We start from the raw sequence: 15,804 nt of genomic DNA on the forward strand, positions 1-15,804 counted from the left end.
CTGAGAGTTAGTTTATTAGTTTTGACATTGGGATTCGTTAGCTGTAATTCAATTAGAACCACACTGATGGATGTGTTTGTATGCTGGGGCTGGCAGCTGTTTTAGGTTCAGAAACTTATAATTGTAGTAGGAAAATTGTTTTGTGCAATCTTACCCAAGATTTGTGTTCCTAGGCTAAAAGTGACATCACTCTTGATTTGGTTTTTAATAGATTTCTCAGTGTTTCCAGTTGTGTTTCTAATTAGAATAATGTCTTATTTCCCTCGACAGTTTAAAAATAATGCAAAGTTGGTAAAAGAGAAGCTATCAAGATGATTGAATGTTTTCTTCTCTTGTTTGTTAGTTGGAAATCTTCTTCCATCTTAGTTGGATGCATAGACCTACTAGGCTATGGGAATAATTTTGGTCTTTACAGAAGGTTATGGTGCAGTTGTTGCTAAACTTTCTTCTGTCAGGGTGTCTCAGGACTCTTTCCATTCTCACCCCAGCCCATAACCAGCCAGCTGGTTCCCTTTCTGATGGGAAGACAACACCTCTCTGCCTGTGTAAATGTTAGCTTTTCAGGTGTGAGATCTACTCTCTCTCCTGCCCTTTCCCATCCTGGCACAGCTCCTTCCCTTTGCACTGGGAGCAGGGTCTTTTGCAGCAGAATTGTTCTTCCAGGCCTGAAAATGTTTTTCTGCCTCTTAGAACCAAGATTTATGGCTAAAAGGATGGATATTTGAATAACTAACTCTGGAAGCCTGAGAGTCCTAGTTAAGAACATAGTTATAAATCAGCTAAAATTGTCTGCAGTGGGAAGAATGTAAGGGAGATATGGGACTGGTATTCAGCAGTTGCTGGAACTTGGTCTTTGAGGGAAAGACAGGTCTAAACCTGTGGGAGGGGGTTCAGGCAGTCTGGGATTGAGGCTACATACAAAGCTATCTCCACAGCTGCCAGCTCAGAAAGCTCTGGGTCCTTGATTGGAATGGTGAATTTACCCCTCTGTGCATAATTTATCATGGCTGAGTGCAGCTACCACAAGAGCCTGCCCATGCTTTTCTGGAGCATGACTTTAGTCAAGGCTCTGTGTGTGGGATGCTGGTGCCATGTGTGTTATTACCTTTGGAGGTATGGGAGGAAGTCTGGGAGCTCAGGGGTATGAGAAGGGATGGCATTCCCTTTCTGCTGAGTACTTCTGACATGCTGCAGTGATGGAGGAGGTTAGAACAGTGCTAAAGCTGTGATACTTGCCAGGAAAATCTGTGATTGCAGATAAATGTGTATTGGCGAGGTCAGAGTAGTGCTGCACTTGGTAGCATCACACATGAGGCTGAGAATATGTGGTAAGTTGTGTGTTCTGACTCAGCCCCTGGAATGGGTTGTCTCTCACAGAAGGCTCAGGACCACATTACATTGTGTAATAGCTATTTTTGTAATCAGGATATTACTTTTTTTTTTTAAATAGTATAATCAGCAAGACACCAATTAATGATAGTAAAACTTCTTTGTGGTTTTAGAAAACCCTTTGCTGTCAAATGGATAATGAAATTAATTTGGTTTTAAAAAAAAAAATCCCTCTGAAGCTTGTCCCCTGTCTTGCATCCTCCTCCCAAAACTGAACCACATGGGATGCTTTTGAGGTTGGGGTTCCTATCTGGCTTAATTTGCAGAGCAGCTGGCCCAGACAAGGATGCTAAGGTGCAGAGGCAGGTGTGAACAAGGGTGGCAGGAGTGCTTTATGGAGGTTTTCCCTGTGTTGGATGCCACTTCAGAGTACAAAAAGCAGAATTTGAAGTGCTTTGGTAGGCAGCAAATTGAACAGAAAAGAGAAGACTTTCAAATAGTTTCAGGAGTTCTTGTCACCAGATGCCTTTGAGGCTTGACCAGCATCAAAAAAGACTGAGTACCTATTTGATATCAAGTATCAAAATTCCTCCAGTGAGATTAGAAAATACATACTTTTGTAAATGTAAAGTGTATTGGTCTGGATAATGAATCAGTTTCAAATAGAGAAGAATTAAAATTTATCCATAAGGAGCTTATTCTGTTTCTGCCTGTGTGTGGACTTCTGCATGCCTTTGAAATGGGATGTAGAGCTAGATGGGTCCTTTGATCTTGATTTCTTATCTGTTATAGTGATAAATGCCTTTACTTACAGCCTGTGAGACACTGTTAGTATTTCAGTGCAGTGAAAAAAATCTTTCATGGTTGAGGCAGGCCAGATATGCCTTGAAGAAAAGTTCAAGTTTTCTAAGCTTTTTTGTCTGTTCTTACCTTCAGGGTATCCAGCATGGCCCAAACAGAGAAGAAAGGTGGGCTGCTCCGGAAATCTTCAGCCTCCAAGAAGCCATTGAAAGAGAAAGTGGTGTTGATGTATGATGAAATTTTTACGGTAAGCAGTTGAGCATCTCTTTTTTTCTAAAGTGTTGTGTTAAATTTTCTTGGTTTAGTTTATGCTGAAGGTTTTTTTTCCAGTGGATTTCTTTTCTCAAGGTCGAGCCTGCACAGTGTAGGCACATGCTCCAGGCTCTCCTGTTGTCTTGCAAAACTCTGTATTCTGCTCTCTTCCAAAATGTCTCCATGTCCTGTTGCCTACCAGAACCATATAATCTATGGGAAGTCATGGCTTTCCCCAGTATTTCTCAAATAACAATTCAGAAAATAAACAGAGATCCCAGTTGAGAGCTGCTTCTCTTAGTCCTTCTTTTTTTTGGGAATCTCTGTAGCCAGAATTCTGCACTTTGAGACCTCTTGGTCATCTGGCGGGTGATGCTGACTCTGAGCTACCCATGATAAAGACTTTCTTTAAATTCTGCCTGAATGATTTCTTTGCCCTCATGCCTGTTTCTTTTCTTTACAGACAGAGGACCCCAGTAAATGCAACCCTAGGTTTTGGGAGGAGCTGTTTCTCATGAAGGTAACAGAATGTGAACATATTGTTGCTGTTCTGCCTACGAAGTGGCAGACTGTCAGTGCAAGGACTTCTGTTTCTTAGGTGTTGGTATAATGTGAATGGTGATGGTATAATGTGAATGAACTGCTTCTTAACCTGACAGGTCAACCTGGAGTATCTAGAAGGCAAGCTGGAGGCTCTGGATGGGGAAGAATTAATGAAGATAAAAGATAACATCAACTGCTTGTTTCAGCACTGCATCCAGGCCCTGGGTGAGGAGCACCCAATCAGAGTGGTGAATGCATTACAGGTACCACACTGTGAGACAGGGAATGCTCTTTCTGCTTCTGATGAGGCCATGTATTTGTTGCTGGTATCAAACACCTTGTGCTTATTTCTTTGTTACTGAGAAGTGATGTCTGCAGGGCAGTTGTCTGTGGAGGTTCTGTACTTGTTGTCTGTGGAGGTTCCAAACATTCATAGTCCCTTTACTCTTGGCACAGCAATAGATGGTCTCAGAATTCAAGAGGATCTGATGAAGGAGGGTGAAGTGGATGGCAATGAGCAATCAAAGGGGCTTGTTCACATTGCAGGCTGTTGGTTTGGGGTCTCAAAATACTTAGGCTGTGTAGCCTTGTGTTTTACTTTCACCTCTTCTCCCTTATTTCAGCTGCCTTTTTCAATTTCCGTATGGGTCAAAAAAGAAATAAAGCTCTGGAGAAGTTAGTGTGAAATTCATGCAGGAAATTGCCTCAGCTGGATACTTTCTAATTGGAAGCTGTGAAGAATTATCACTCAGAATTCATAGCCATTTTTGTGCAGGTTGTTCCTTACTAAAGCTCTGCTGTTCCGTATCTTGTGTGGGAGACTCCCCACCTCAGTTATGATATTTGGTGTTATTAGTTCACAAGCTGATTCTCACAGTTTGGTGGATGCATTTGTTTGAGGAGTGTGCAGAATGCATTTCAGCTTTAGGAGTAGAGGATATGAAATTCAGGTTTGAAGAAGTCATCTGTAGGAGACTTTGGACTGGCAGTGAGCTGGGAAAGTTGATTTGAAACAGAATATTACATCTCTGTTGAATCTTGCATTGTTTTATTGTTATTTTTAGAATTAGTTTGAAAGGGTGCTACTAAAATTGTAGTTATAGCTACATAGACAGCTTAGACCAGCCCCAAATTCTTAAACTTGTATCCAGACTCTTGGAAGAACTTAGGGCAGGTCACAAGAATCCTGCTGTGTGCATGTAAATAGGAACCAGAACACATCCTGAGCTAAAACTGGGAAAGTGTTCCCTTAATCAGACTATGTTAATGTGGAAAGTGATCCTGTAGCCAAAACTTACTTAAGCAATCCTTTTTTTGAGAATTGGCATGATGACTAAAGTTGTGTTTAGCCCAGTATCCGTTTCTGACAGTAACCAAAAAAAGGATGTCTACCTTACCTTTTTGCTTTTGTGTGGTTCTAGAGGTCTTCAAGGACTTGGAATGAAGCAGTAATTAAGCTGCCTGATAGACTTGGAGCCTTTTTTTTTTTTGGTGGGAAGATTGGTTCTTCTTGTTGACAAAGACACAGTTCATTGGTCCAAACTGGTATAGCAATGTGGTAACCAAACAGAAATTTGTGCTCAAACAAGAAAAATATGGACAAATATCTTCTTCTTCAATTTTTACAAATTTTCAGCATCCAAGATCCCTTTTAGAAATGCCACAGCTGGAGGAGAGGTCAGACAAACTGTATGGCCTCCAGGCTGGTGGCATTAATTTCAGGATCTGCCAGTGCTAGGAGGGGATCATGCAGTGAGTTTTGCTATTGAGTTGGAGGTGTTGCCTTACATCTCACCTTCTGTTTTTTCCCTTTGCAGACTTTGTGTGCATTGATTCGGGGTGTGCATCAGAAGAACAAATCCACTTCTGGGTTTGACATCATCAACATGCTTGTGGGTTTTGACAAGGCAGAGCTGTGTATGAAGGTGAGGCCCTGGCAATGCAGAGAAGCAGTTTGCAGAGCAGCTGTGTTGCAAGGGCAGTGAGTGTACATGGGTGTGTCTACCAGGCAGCAGCTTTTGGGGGAAATATTTGAACCACTTCCAAAAAATAGCTGTCCTGAAGTTCAGACATTTGGGGTCCCTGGGTTGGTTAGTAATACAACAGAGCACGTTGTTTTTCTTTAGTTCCACTCTGTGTAGTCACTGTTGTTGAGAAACCTTAAAGCCAGAAAGGCTGTCACAGGTGATCACCTAGTATTGAACCTCACATCTTTTTCTTTATCTGAGAGCCATACCCTGGGTTCTCACATTCCTCAGCACATGTACTGTTTTAAACTTGATGTTCTGTTGAGTTTGGGAAATGACAAAGTAACCAGTGATAAAGCTGAATTCTTGTTGTATCTTTCATCTCTCTACAAGAGTAGCAATTTTTCTTCTCTATACAACCTGTAGTATATTTGGGGAAAACATTAAGTAGTAGTTTGCCCATCAGATTTTTAATCACAACTTATATATGTATTGTTAATTGGAGCTGTGCTGCTGCATCTAGAGAAAACTCATGGAAAATGATAATGATGTTCTACCAGTAGTCATTAAGCTTAGTTAACACAAATAGTGTTGAAAAGCAATAGTATGATTATGGCCTGTGTAGCAGTAGTAATGGCTCTGTTATTGATTCTGGAATAACATGGCTATATATTGGTGCTCTGCTACTTGAATCTTCCAGAAGGCTTGCTATCAAAACATTTCAAGTAATTTAAAAGACTGCTTTTCAATAATGTGACTGTTGTTCTTTAGAATCTGATGGAGAGCTTGGACTCCCTCCTCTGTGCAGAAGGTTCTGAAAGCCTCAAAAGCTTGTGTCTGAAGCTACTTCTCTGCTTGGTGACAGTAAGTAATTAACAGCTGTATAATAACTTAAGGGCTTATATGAGCCACATCTGAGGGATGGAACTGTTTCAAAACTTGAGCAGAATGCTGCAGTGTGAAGCTTAAGAAGAGGAAAGAAATGGTGAATGAGAGCCAGTGTGCAGAATATGCATGATGGCTCCAACCACAAAGCCAGTGCAGACTAGCAGGCACTTTTCATCCTGTAGGATAGGTGCCAACTGGGGCTGAAGGGGAGAGGCAGGATGAAGTATCAGTTGGATTCACAGCTGTGGGTTTTTTTAAGGAAAAAGATACTGAAGAAGTCCCAGATAAATGGAAAGGAAGGGACAAGGGTTGAGGGAAGACAGAAAGTGTGGAGTAGACCAGAGTGGTGAGGATGTGAAGAATGAGGAAGTTGTAATAAATTGCCATTCATCAGCTTTTGGAGATGGTCAACTGTGAACTATTTTGACTGTGATAAGAGATACTTGAGAGTGGTGGAGCTCTTCATTGCCCTCTTCATGATGGGAATGTTCTCAGTGAAGCATATGTGCCCTGTTTTTCATTCTCTGCCTCCTGGTAGAGCCTGCAGCAGCTGATGGCTGTTGTCATTCATGCAGCTGTGTAAAATACCAACGTGTGGAGGAATGGGGGAGCTCTTAGTCCGTGGGTGGTGCTTCCTGGCAGAGGGGGCTGGCAGGCAGGACAGATTTCTTTTATTCATGTCTAGCTCTATTGCTAGTCACACCTTGACTTGCAAAGTGTGAGATTCTGGATAAATGTGTCCATCTGGAAGCAGAACTCTCCTATTCCCAGTGTGTGCCAGAGGCAGCTACAGCATTGGTGGAGGTTTTGGGTGAGCTTTTAAAACTTGTGTTTGTACTCAGGTGACAGATAACATTAGCCAGAACACCATCCTGGAGTATGTGATGATTAACAGCATATTTGAAGCTATTTTACAGGTAAGGGTTCTTCCTTTTTCTGTGGGGACTCTTCCATAGTGAGAACTTCCAGTAATGTGTTTGCTTTTCAGCTTTTTCAATGCAATGTAGTTCACTGTTGTTACTTCATTCATAGCTCAGTCATACATATATTTTGTAATGTTCCCTCCCCTTTACTCTAGTCTGCTCTGTTTAGTCACTACTGACTATTTAAAGTATTTTCACTTGAGACATTTCTGCACAGTTAGAATCTGAACAGATTTCTGGGCTATTTTCACACAGAATTTCTTTACCAGCAAAACTGTTTTTCAGAAGGTAGTGTGGATATATTTTTTTCTGCTCTTAGATAAATTATACTTTTTTTCTGTGGAACTGAGCCTTGGAGAAACCCAGAACACTTTCACAGTTTATGATGAGATACTATATAATGCTGTTGTGAAATATATTTTCCCTTTATGCCCTGAAAGCCTATGTGCATCCTTTCTGTGATAAAAAAGCTTCTCTGTGTGCAGAACTTCCTTGAGGCAGTGGCACTCTTTTCACCCTAAATATCCTCTTTCAGATAGGATATGATTTGCTCTTACACATACATTTCATGGCTATGCTCTGAGTCACTGCAAGCTTCCTGAAGGAGGCCTAACAGAACAGTGTGATTGTTTATTGCAGATCCTGTCCAGCCCTCTCAGTCGCAGGGAACATGGCTATGATGCTGTTGTCCTTCTGGCCTTGCTGGTCAACTACAGAAAGTATGAGGTAGGTGCAGAAACATCACTTCTCTCTATTTCATTAATTTAGGGTGGCCTCTGGATTATGAAGGCAGCACACAGTACAGTTTTTAGCAGTGCACACTGTAGCATCAGGGCATCAGCGTGGAGCAGGAGAAGCTTTGTAAGGTTGCCCTGTTATGCTCCCTGTGTCTGTCTCTGATGTATGTGTACAATCAAATGTATGTGATACTCCTACAGCTCCTTCTGTGCCAGCATGAAAGAAACTACCTAGGCAATTTGCATTTCCTTTGTGGAAATAGTCTGAGCAAGGTCCTTTTGGAAGAGTTGCTGTTGTGCCAAGCCACATGTCTGCCTCAGTTTGTGTGTGACTGTGTGGCTATACATAATCTCCAAAGTAAAATGAGCTGTCAGTCATCCTGGGGTTGAGACTGAATTTGTGATTCAGGACCTGACTAGCTGACTGAAAGAGCACAGATCCCCAGAAGAGATGATGAAGCTGTGACCAAAGAATGAACTGAAACATCACAGCTAGTAGTTCCAAGAGAAGTCTCTCTTGCTCTTTGATGGATTCCTCTTTGAGGAACTTTATTCATCATCCTTTTTATGTTTATGGTATATTCCCATTTTTTTCTGTTATTCATCAGCTTGGAAAAAAGCCCCATTTCAAATGTCAGAACAACACCTAATGTTGGCTTTTTTTTTTTGTATGAGGCATGATGCTTTAATGATCAGGGTTTTTTTCTTCATAAATAGGAATATCTTAATATACTTCATTAGGTAGCAAATAGGAAGGTTCTGGAATAATCTGCCTTTCAACAGAATTACTGGAAGGGAGCAGGCTTCAAAACCTACCTGGTTTTATAATAGGTCTTGTTCTGAATTATGAATAGACCTAGAGAATATGCAAGGACAAGAACTACACTTGGTGTCAAAGTAATGTCTGTCAATTTCTCATTCCTGTCAATGATGTCAGAATCATGAATTGCAGATTCTCTTCAGCATTCTGTGCCATGGTAGCATGGAACAGGAACAAGGAGTCTGATTTCAGTATATGGCTATGAGGGAAAACTGTTGGGAATTATCTGTAAGTGGGGTTACTTATGAAGGTGGACTGGGAAAGGTGTCATTGCAACATTCAGACAGATGGTGGAGAGCTGTGTAATCCCATCCCTGAGGCATGGATCCTGTGGTAGTAAGGAAGAATGCTGTGAGTGCAGGAGACTTATTCTTGGCTTTCTGGGGAGTATTGAGCTGGGGTTGAGGGCTTTGGAGAACACTCCGAGACGTCTTGAAACTGGGCACTCTTAAGGAAGTTGTGCTGATGTTTGAGAAGTGCAATCCATACAGCCCAACTGAAGCAGACATGTAGCAAGGGGAACTTCAGCCCAAGCAGCTCCAAGGCTGAAAGCTACACCCAGGCGGGTTTTATGTGACAGCTGCCCAACACTGCCCTTTGTAGCAGTGCTACAAGCCAAGCCTCTAGTAATGCAGCCACAATCTTTGCCCTTGAGCAGCTGCTTTCGTTTGCTGCTCTGGCCTTAGGGTCAGTATGGTGGTTGTCTGGTTGTCAGTGAATTGTAGCACACTTTCATGCCTCAGGTGCTCTGGAGTTCTCTTTTTAGTTAACTGTGGTGCAGCTGAAAGGTTCTCTTTTGGTCAGAACTCCATTGATTAAGTTGTGTTTCCAGCTGTTTAAGAAAATTTAATAAGGCTCAGAATTCATTAGCTGACTATGATTTTGTGTCTGTTTTTAGTGTAAATACCAGTGTGTTTTACATTAGGATGTTCTTTTGTATTTTTGGGATGTGAATTTTGTAATCTCTCAAATTCCTTGGAGAGTATTTCTCCATTACCTATATTGTTGAGATCTTGGCTTGCTTATTAACTCCTGTTCTAGGAATTTACATGTCTTTACTTGTCACCTTTAAAGGGATGCCTCTGATTGAAATCCTAATAATTTTCACAAGTTGTTCCAACTGTATACTTATCCAAGCCTTCAGCTATATATATATTTTTTTTAATACTAGTCCTGATTTCAGAGAAAATACTTTTGCATTGATACTGTGAGAAAGAAAATGCTGTGAGAACAAGCATTTATTTGATCACTTTCCCAGTGTTTTAAGAGGTGGCTGTTAAAACATAGAATCAGATCGTGACTTTTGGATACATACTCATTGATAACAAACAATGTAATTCTAGGTTGAATATGATGCAAACAAACAGAAGTTTGTTTGCATCATGTTCAACCTAGAATTACATTGTGTCTTTTGTTAGAGCTGGAAGAAATTAGTTAAAATGTGGGGTTTTCCCTTTTTGTGCTTGTCTGGCTGCATATAGTGTATCCAACAACCCTTCCTGTCCAGTTTTGTGCACTTGCTTCTCCTTGGTATAGACAGCTACAGTGCTGAAAGACACAGCTTTGGACAATCAGAAAGTTAATGTGTTTTTATTTTTTATTTTCCCAAAGATCTTACATAATTCAGATGATTTAAAAAAAATTATTCTCTTTAACAAAAAAGTAATTATTCAAGCTCCAATTCTCTGCAAAATGACCTGCCTGCAAATGAGACTTTTCTTCTGTGTCTTGATTCAAAATGAACTTTTTTAGTTTTGCACTGACACAAGTAAACGAGGAAAAATGTGCATTTGCTAATCTGAAATGCTTCTGAAATGATTAGCATTTGTCTTTATAGATGAAGCCTGTGTTCTTTCTTAAGCTAAATTCAAGGCGTTTATATTCTCTAGAGACTTCCAGCTCTTAGTGGTGCAAACAAAGTGTTGCTCTCTAACCCAGCAGCAGATGAGTCTAGAATGCTGTCCTGCCTTCCTGGGTGCTGCTTTAAGCAATCTTTGCAGGGTGTTGCAGAAGGGAGACAGCAGAGCACTGATGCTGCATCCAGCTTCACTGCCTGTTCCTGCTGCAGAACTCTGTGTGTCACAGATAACAGGCTTGCAGGATGGCTGCTCCACTTTCCAGACTGGCAGATGAGCTAGTGGAGGGATGGAAACTCTCTCCTCTTCTCAATAAAATCAGGAGACTGCCTGGCTGAGCCAATAAGGGGAACATGTCCCTGGCCTAGTGGTCTTACCATGTGCTGTGATTCTTCTTATTTGTGTATATTCTGTTTTATGGGACAGCTTGACAGAGATTCTTCCCGGGTGGTTGTGTAAACTTGGAAACATAATAGTGTTTTTTTTCCCCTGAAGGCTGAACTTAAAACCATTTTCCTTTCTTCTTTTTCGCCCCACCTTGAGCAGTCAGTGAATCCCTACATTGTGAAGCTGTCCATTGTGGATGATGAGGCCACACTCAATGTGAGTACTTGGCTTGATTTCTCTGTGCTCCTGGAGATGCTCTTTCACATGAAGTGTAGGCTAATGGATGCCAGCGTGGCGTATGGTAGAAATCAGGTCTCAGAGCAGTGCTGCTCTAAGGAGCACCAGTGCAGTGATTGTTCAGCCCTGACTGTGCTCTTGCAATAGCTTAGGCAGCTCATGATTTGAGCAGTTTGATCACCAGTTAAATGGTGGGGGTGGTTAAAAAGCTAGGTAGCAAGGAACATGCTAAAGTTGATGTATTGTGCATTCATGAACTATCTGTACACTGTTTGCTGTCATGTGCCAAAGAGGACAGGATGATTTATGCCAAAGGGAATCTCATTTCCGATGCTGTGTCTCTTGATTTTACCAGTCCACAGGTGAATTCTTGTGACTCAGTGGAAGCTTGTATCTGAGTCAAGAGTCCTGCAATATATTTTGGGTTGTAGCTACAGTCTGAGTTTTTTATCTGGCCTGGATTAAAATTGACAGCAGACTGAGTTTTGTGAGTCCTGGGCTTGGAAGCTGCTCTTTAGGCATGAAGCAGAAAGTTATCTCCATGTTAAATAAAGGGTGAGAACTGTTAGTAGTTGTGTGATGGTGGAGGCTGTTTGCAAGCAGTCAAAGGCTATTTGTGTCTATGACTCTTTGTTTTAAATTTTTGGATATCCTTTCTCTGACACCAACTTCTTTCTAAATTGCTTGATGCTTTACTGAGGCTTCTTGAGTGAGAGCTCTATCTGGAGGTCCAAGGAGAGTAAATGTTTTCTGTTTAACTTAGTAAACAACTTTCAATTTTGTTGTCTGGGTTTTTGTGTTATGATGTCATAGCACATCTTAATAGTTCAAACAGCTTCAAGAGAAATTCTGCATAGCATGCTAGGTTATCTTGGGAGGGCAGCATTGCTATGTGTGTTCAGTGTGTGATTTTCTCCCTTGAGATTTTAATGTGGAGTTTTTTTTAAACACTTTTTTTTCAGGGAATGGGACTTGTAATTGCCCAGGCTTTATCAGAATATAACAGGTAAAACCAAATTGTGTCTTGTTTTTCAATACATGATAGTTACTGTGCATTTTCACAAACTTTATTTTCTTTTTGTGTTAAAGCACTTGTTAAACACCTGACAGCCTTGATGCACCTGGAGAGGCAGGGAATAGTCTTATGCTTTGAGGTACTTGGCTTCAGTTGATGCAGTCATTGCAAGTCTCAGTGCATCTGTACCAGCTGGGCTGATGTGCTTCAGGAGAGATCTTGCTGTAGGGGAAGATATCCATTGTATGTTTTTATTATAATGGATTTTACCTCTGTATGAACTTTGTGTAAAATCTTAGTCACAAGTGAAAAGATAATAATTTGCTGACAACTTCTCTATTGAAAAATTGATTTAGCTGAAACACTACCTACAACAAACAAACAAATGTATCCAGGGCTGTCCACATGCCAGATCAGAGATGATTAGGAGATGTAAACTCTTCCACATGGTGGAAAACAGTAACTACTGCTGAAGAAAGAGCCAGAAAGGCAGCATATTCTTAGCATCTACTTCATAAGTAGCAGCATAAAACATGCAAGCTTTCCTATGAGGAAAGTGCTTTAGAAAAATGTGGAAACTTACAGCAATTTCACCTAGGAAACTCAATAATTTTTTTTTTTTTGTGCAGTAGGATTCTCAAAATATCCAGAAAAATATTTTTATTTCCTTGAAATCCTGCTGTGATAGTTATGCGGGTGACTTGCAAAATCAGCAAATCATGTAGATGTGTTTAACAGAGTAAATGACTAGAGTAAAGCAGAAAAAAACTTCATCCACCCAATTTACTTCATTCTGACAAAAGCTGTCTCAGATCATGGCCTGTTTTTCTTAGCTCATTTCTTCTCCCTTTCCCAAGAATTTAGAGTTGGTTTCTTGGCATGTTACCTTGTGTGTGATCAGATTCCTGTGTGACAGACAAAATAAGTGGCTGTGTGAGCTTTGCTAGTCCCTTTGAGTGCCCGATGAAGCAGTGTAGCTTAAATCTGAAGTACCCAACCTGTTTGTTGACTTCACTTGCTCTAGTTCCAGTCTCTTCACTTGCTCCAGGAAAATGGGATCAGGCCATGAGCCATAAAGGTCCATATGGTTTCTGCTGGCCATTTTTGCTGATTTGTTTCTGCACCCAGCTGGATGACCAACTCTTATTTTTTCTGTAGTGGATGATGAAATTAAAATGTTCTGTGTGCTCATGTGGCTTATTGCTGTTTGACAGTGCAGGACACAATTTGTGAAGTCACTTGATCCCTTTCCTTCAGAGTTAGCCCAAACTGCTTGTGTCCTCTGCAACAGCACAGGCGTTGTTCAAGTTTCACATCTTTCTGCAGCTTCACTTCAACTCTACACAATTTACAAATATTTTAATACCCTTTATCTCTTCTTTTGTGAGTCCTTGAAAAAGGCTGTTGAATGTTGAAGTTTCCTCTGTCCTGTATTCTTGTCAAATAGGACTAAGACATAGGGATTTAGGTGAAGTAACCCTGGTTCCATTTCTAGCCCTGAAACTTCATCCTTATTCCTTTTTGTTCAGGCAATACAAAGATAAAGAAGAGGAGCATCAGACTGGTTTCTTCTCAGCCCTAACTAACATGGTAAGCAAGGAAACGTGCTTTTCCATTCTTAAAAAGGTGCATTCATGCAAGTTCAGCAGGAGAGTGTTTCTAAAAAGTGTGAGTTTGGATTGTGGGTTCTGGAGATAGAGATGGATTGAATTAATCAAAACTAAATACAACTGAAATGGTTGTATTCTGAGGAGTGTGTTGTTGGGCTGGGAAAACTCTTTCAAAGGACAAGACCTCTACTCTTGTGTTGATAGCTGAAATTCTTTTCCTGCATCTTCTTCACTGTAGTTGACTTTATTTTAAAAATCACCTTACTTTAAACTTTTAATAATTTAACTTCTTAATCCTTTTATACAGCTATGTGTTTTTAAACACTAGTTACTACTCTGGTGATGTGGCCTAAAACATAGTGGCACATAGTCTGGAATGTCACTAGTCTTTGAGGTTCTGTTTCTGTACTGTTTTGTTTCTCAAGCTTGGATGTACTTTAGCTATGAACTAAAGCTTGGATTCTGCAGTGGGCACTGTCTGCATTTTTGAAGGGATACCCTTCAAAAGCAGTTGTGAATTTCTTCCTTGTAAAGAGTATTCACTGTTCCTCTTGTTCAGTTTGGCTTTGCTTTAGTCAGAGATTTCATAGTAATCTGAAATCTAACTGACAGAAAAGTTCCCTGTAGGTAAGGGTAGTTCAGTGTAGACAGCTGTCTGTAGGAGTGACTTGAGTAAAACTGTGGCCACCCTGGGACAATCAGATGGGAAATAACCTCTGTTGTCCTCTTAAAGAATGGCAAACTAATCCAGGCTGGAATTCAAGATCCAGTCTTTTTTTTTGTTGTTTTTTGTGATTTGACAGGTGAAGCATTGGTCAGTGACAGTACAGCAAAATAAAATGTGTTTTTATCCATGTGTTGTCTCCTGCTGTCTAGTAGCTTTCCCAAATTCCTGCTGTGCAATGCTCTCTCTTTCCATAGGTGGGCAGCATGTTCATAGCAGATGCTGATGAGAAGATCTCTGTCCAGTAAGTGCACAGCTGTTATTTACACAGTGGAGTGGTCAATGCCATCCCTTCCTTCACGGAGCTATTCCATGTCACAAAGCAAACTAGAGGAGCAGGTTCTCCTGTCACTGAAGTGGTACCACACCCTGCAAACTGTGATTTGCCCTTCCGTGAAGAGGGTGCAGCAGGAGGAGATGCAGCTGAATTGCTTGTAATGAAGTCTGTAAAAAAAAACTCCAGTGGTTTTTATGAGGTGTTTATGAAATATAATAGGTGTGTCACAGGTGGCACATCAGAAGCAAAGGTTGTGCACTCTGGCCCTCACCAAAATACTTTCTAAATCAAGGGGGCAAGTGATAAATGTGAGGGATTTTAGTGTTTTTAGGACCATCTGCTCTTAAAAGAGAGGGCTTTAATGGAAAACACTGAGCAACTAGGGGACACCTTCAGTGAGAAGGCAACAAAACTTGTACATGTGCTCTAAAAATAGCTAATTTTGTGGATTGCTACTACTAGTACTGTAATTAGTACTACTAATAGTTGGAAGAGCAGCTGGATTACAGAGGCAGAGTTTTCCATAGTTGAAAAAAAATTCTTTTTTCAGATAGGCCATGCTTCTGAAGAACTTGTCTCCTGGTATTCTGATCACTAACTGTGCCTTTGTCTGCATCCTTCCCACAGAACAAATGAAGCAATCCTTCTGGCCCTCTATGAAGCTGTTCACTTAAACAGGAATTTCATCACAGTTCTGGCACAAGTGAGTTTCAGTGGAATGTTTCCCCATTTCTTTGTAGTGAATGTCTTTGAAATCAGAGAGCCAGAAATGGAATTGGTGAAAAGATAGTTTCTTTTTTTTTTTTTTCCCTTATGTACTTATCATAGGATCAGCATGAAAGAGCAGAAGCAGGCCAGGACCAGGGGAAGAATTTTTATTATATATTTCCTGCCTTGACAGTAAATGAGTTTGAGTTTTGAGGTCACAGTTCATGTTGGAATGATTAATTTTTGCCACTAAATGGGAAGGGCTGCATGGAGTGCCTTCTGTGCCCTATTCATAGCTCACTCAGGGGGAGGATGGAGTGAGCAAAGCAGTTGCTGTAGCTCTCAGAGTAAATTGGAGTTTTGTTAAGTTAGGGTTGAGAGAAAGAGGCTGATTCAGCTCCCAAACTGGATGGATTGTCCTGTGTGTGCGTGCATGGACTGTGTGTTGTTGTCTGTTGGGTATTCTTCATTTAGGGACCAATTGACATGTGACAGTTGTTGCTTCAAATACTATTTTGTGTTCAGACTTCCTTGAAGAGCCCAGCCCCTTTTGTGTGGGAACCAGTTGTTGGAGCACAGCATTTGTCCTTGGGATTTTTATGGTGGAGAAACAGCCTTCTGAGAGGCTGCTCTGATCACAAGTCTCTGGATGCTTTTCTAAATGCTGTGTGAATCTGGGGAGGTGGTTGCTGCTGGGAGGCAGATAATGAGCCTGTCTGATGCAGTGATT

At 40.9% G+C, this 15,804-nt stretch overlaps 1 protein-coding gene across 6 annotated transcripts in view; it reads left to right on the top strand.

The window, feature by feature from the left end:
- Positions 1-15,804, top strand: part of ARMH3 (armadillo like helical domain containing 3) — a 122,726-nt gene that overhangs the window by 4,712 nt on the left and 102,210 nt on the right. For all 6 annotated transcript variants that reach the window (XM_064431087.1, XM_064431090.1, XM_064431089.1 and 3 more), the window contains exons 2-13: positions 2,266-2,377; positions 2,846-2,902; positions 3,042-3,188; positions 4,743-4,850; positions 5,664-5,756; positions 6,623-6,697; positions 7,343-7,429; positions 10,663-10,719; positions 11,703-11,746; positions 13,285-13,345; positions 14,287-14,333; positions 14,994-15,069. In XM_064431087.1, coding sequence (XP_064287157.1) covers positions 2,276-2,377; positions 2,846-2,902; positions 3,042-3,188; positions 4,743-4,850; positions 5,664-5,756; positions 6,623-6,697; positions 7,343-7,429; positions 10,663-10,719; positions 11,703-11,746; positions 13,285-13,345; positions 14,287-14,333; positions 14,994-15,069 — 954 coding nt within the window. In that variant the 5' untranslated portion in view covers positions 2,266-2,275. The remainder of the gene's footprint in view (positions 1-2,265; positions 2,378-2,845; positions 2,903-3,041; positions 3,189-4,742; positions 4,851-5,663; positions 5,757-6,622; positions 6,698-7,342; positions 7,430-10,662; positions 10,720-11,702; positions 11,747-13,284; positions 13,346-14,286; positions 14,334-14,993; positions 15,070-15,804) is intronic.

The sequence above is a fragment of the Passer domesticus genome, chromosome 8, assembly GCF_036417665.1.
Source record: "Passer domesticus isolate bPasDom1 chromosome 8, bPasDom1.hap1, whole genome shotgun sequence".
In the NCBI taxonomy this organism is placed as follows: Eukaryota; Metazoa; Chordata; class Aves; order Passeriformes; family Passeridae; genus Passer; species Passer domesticus.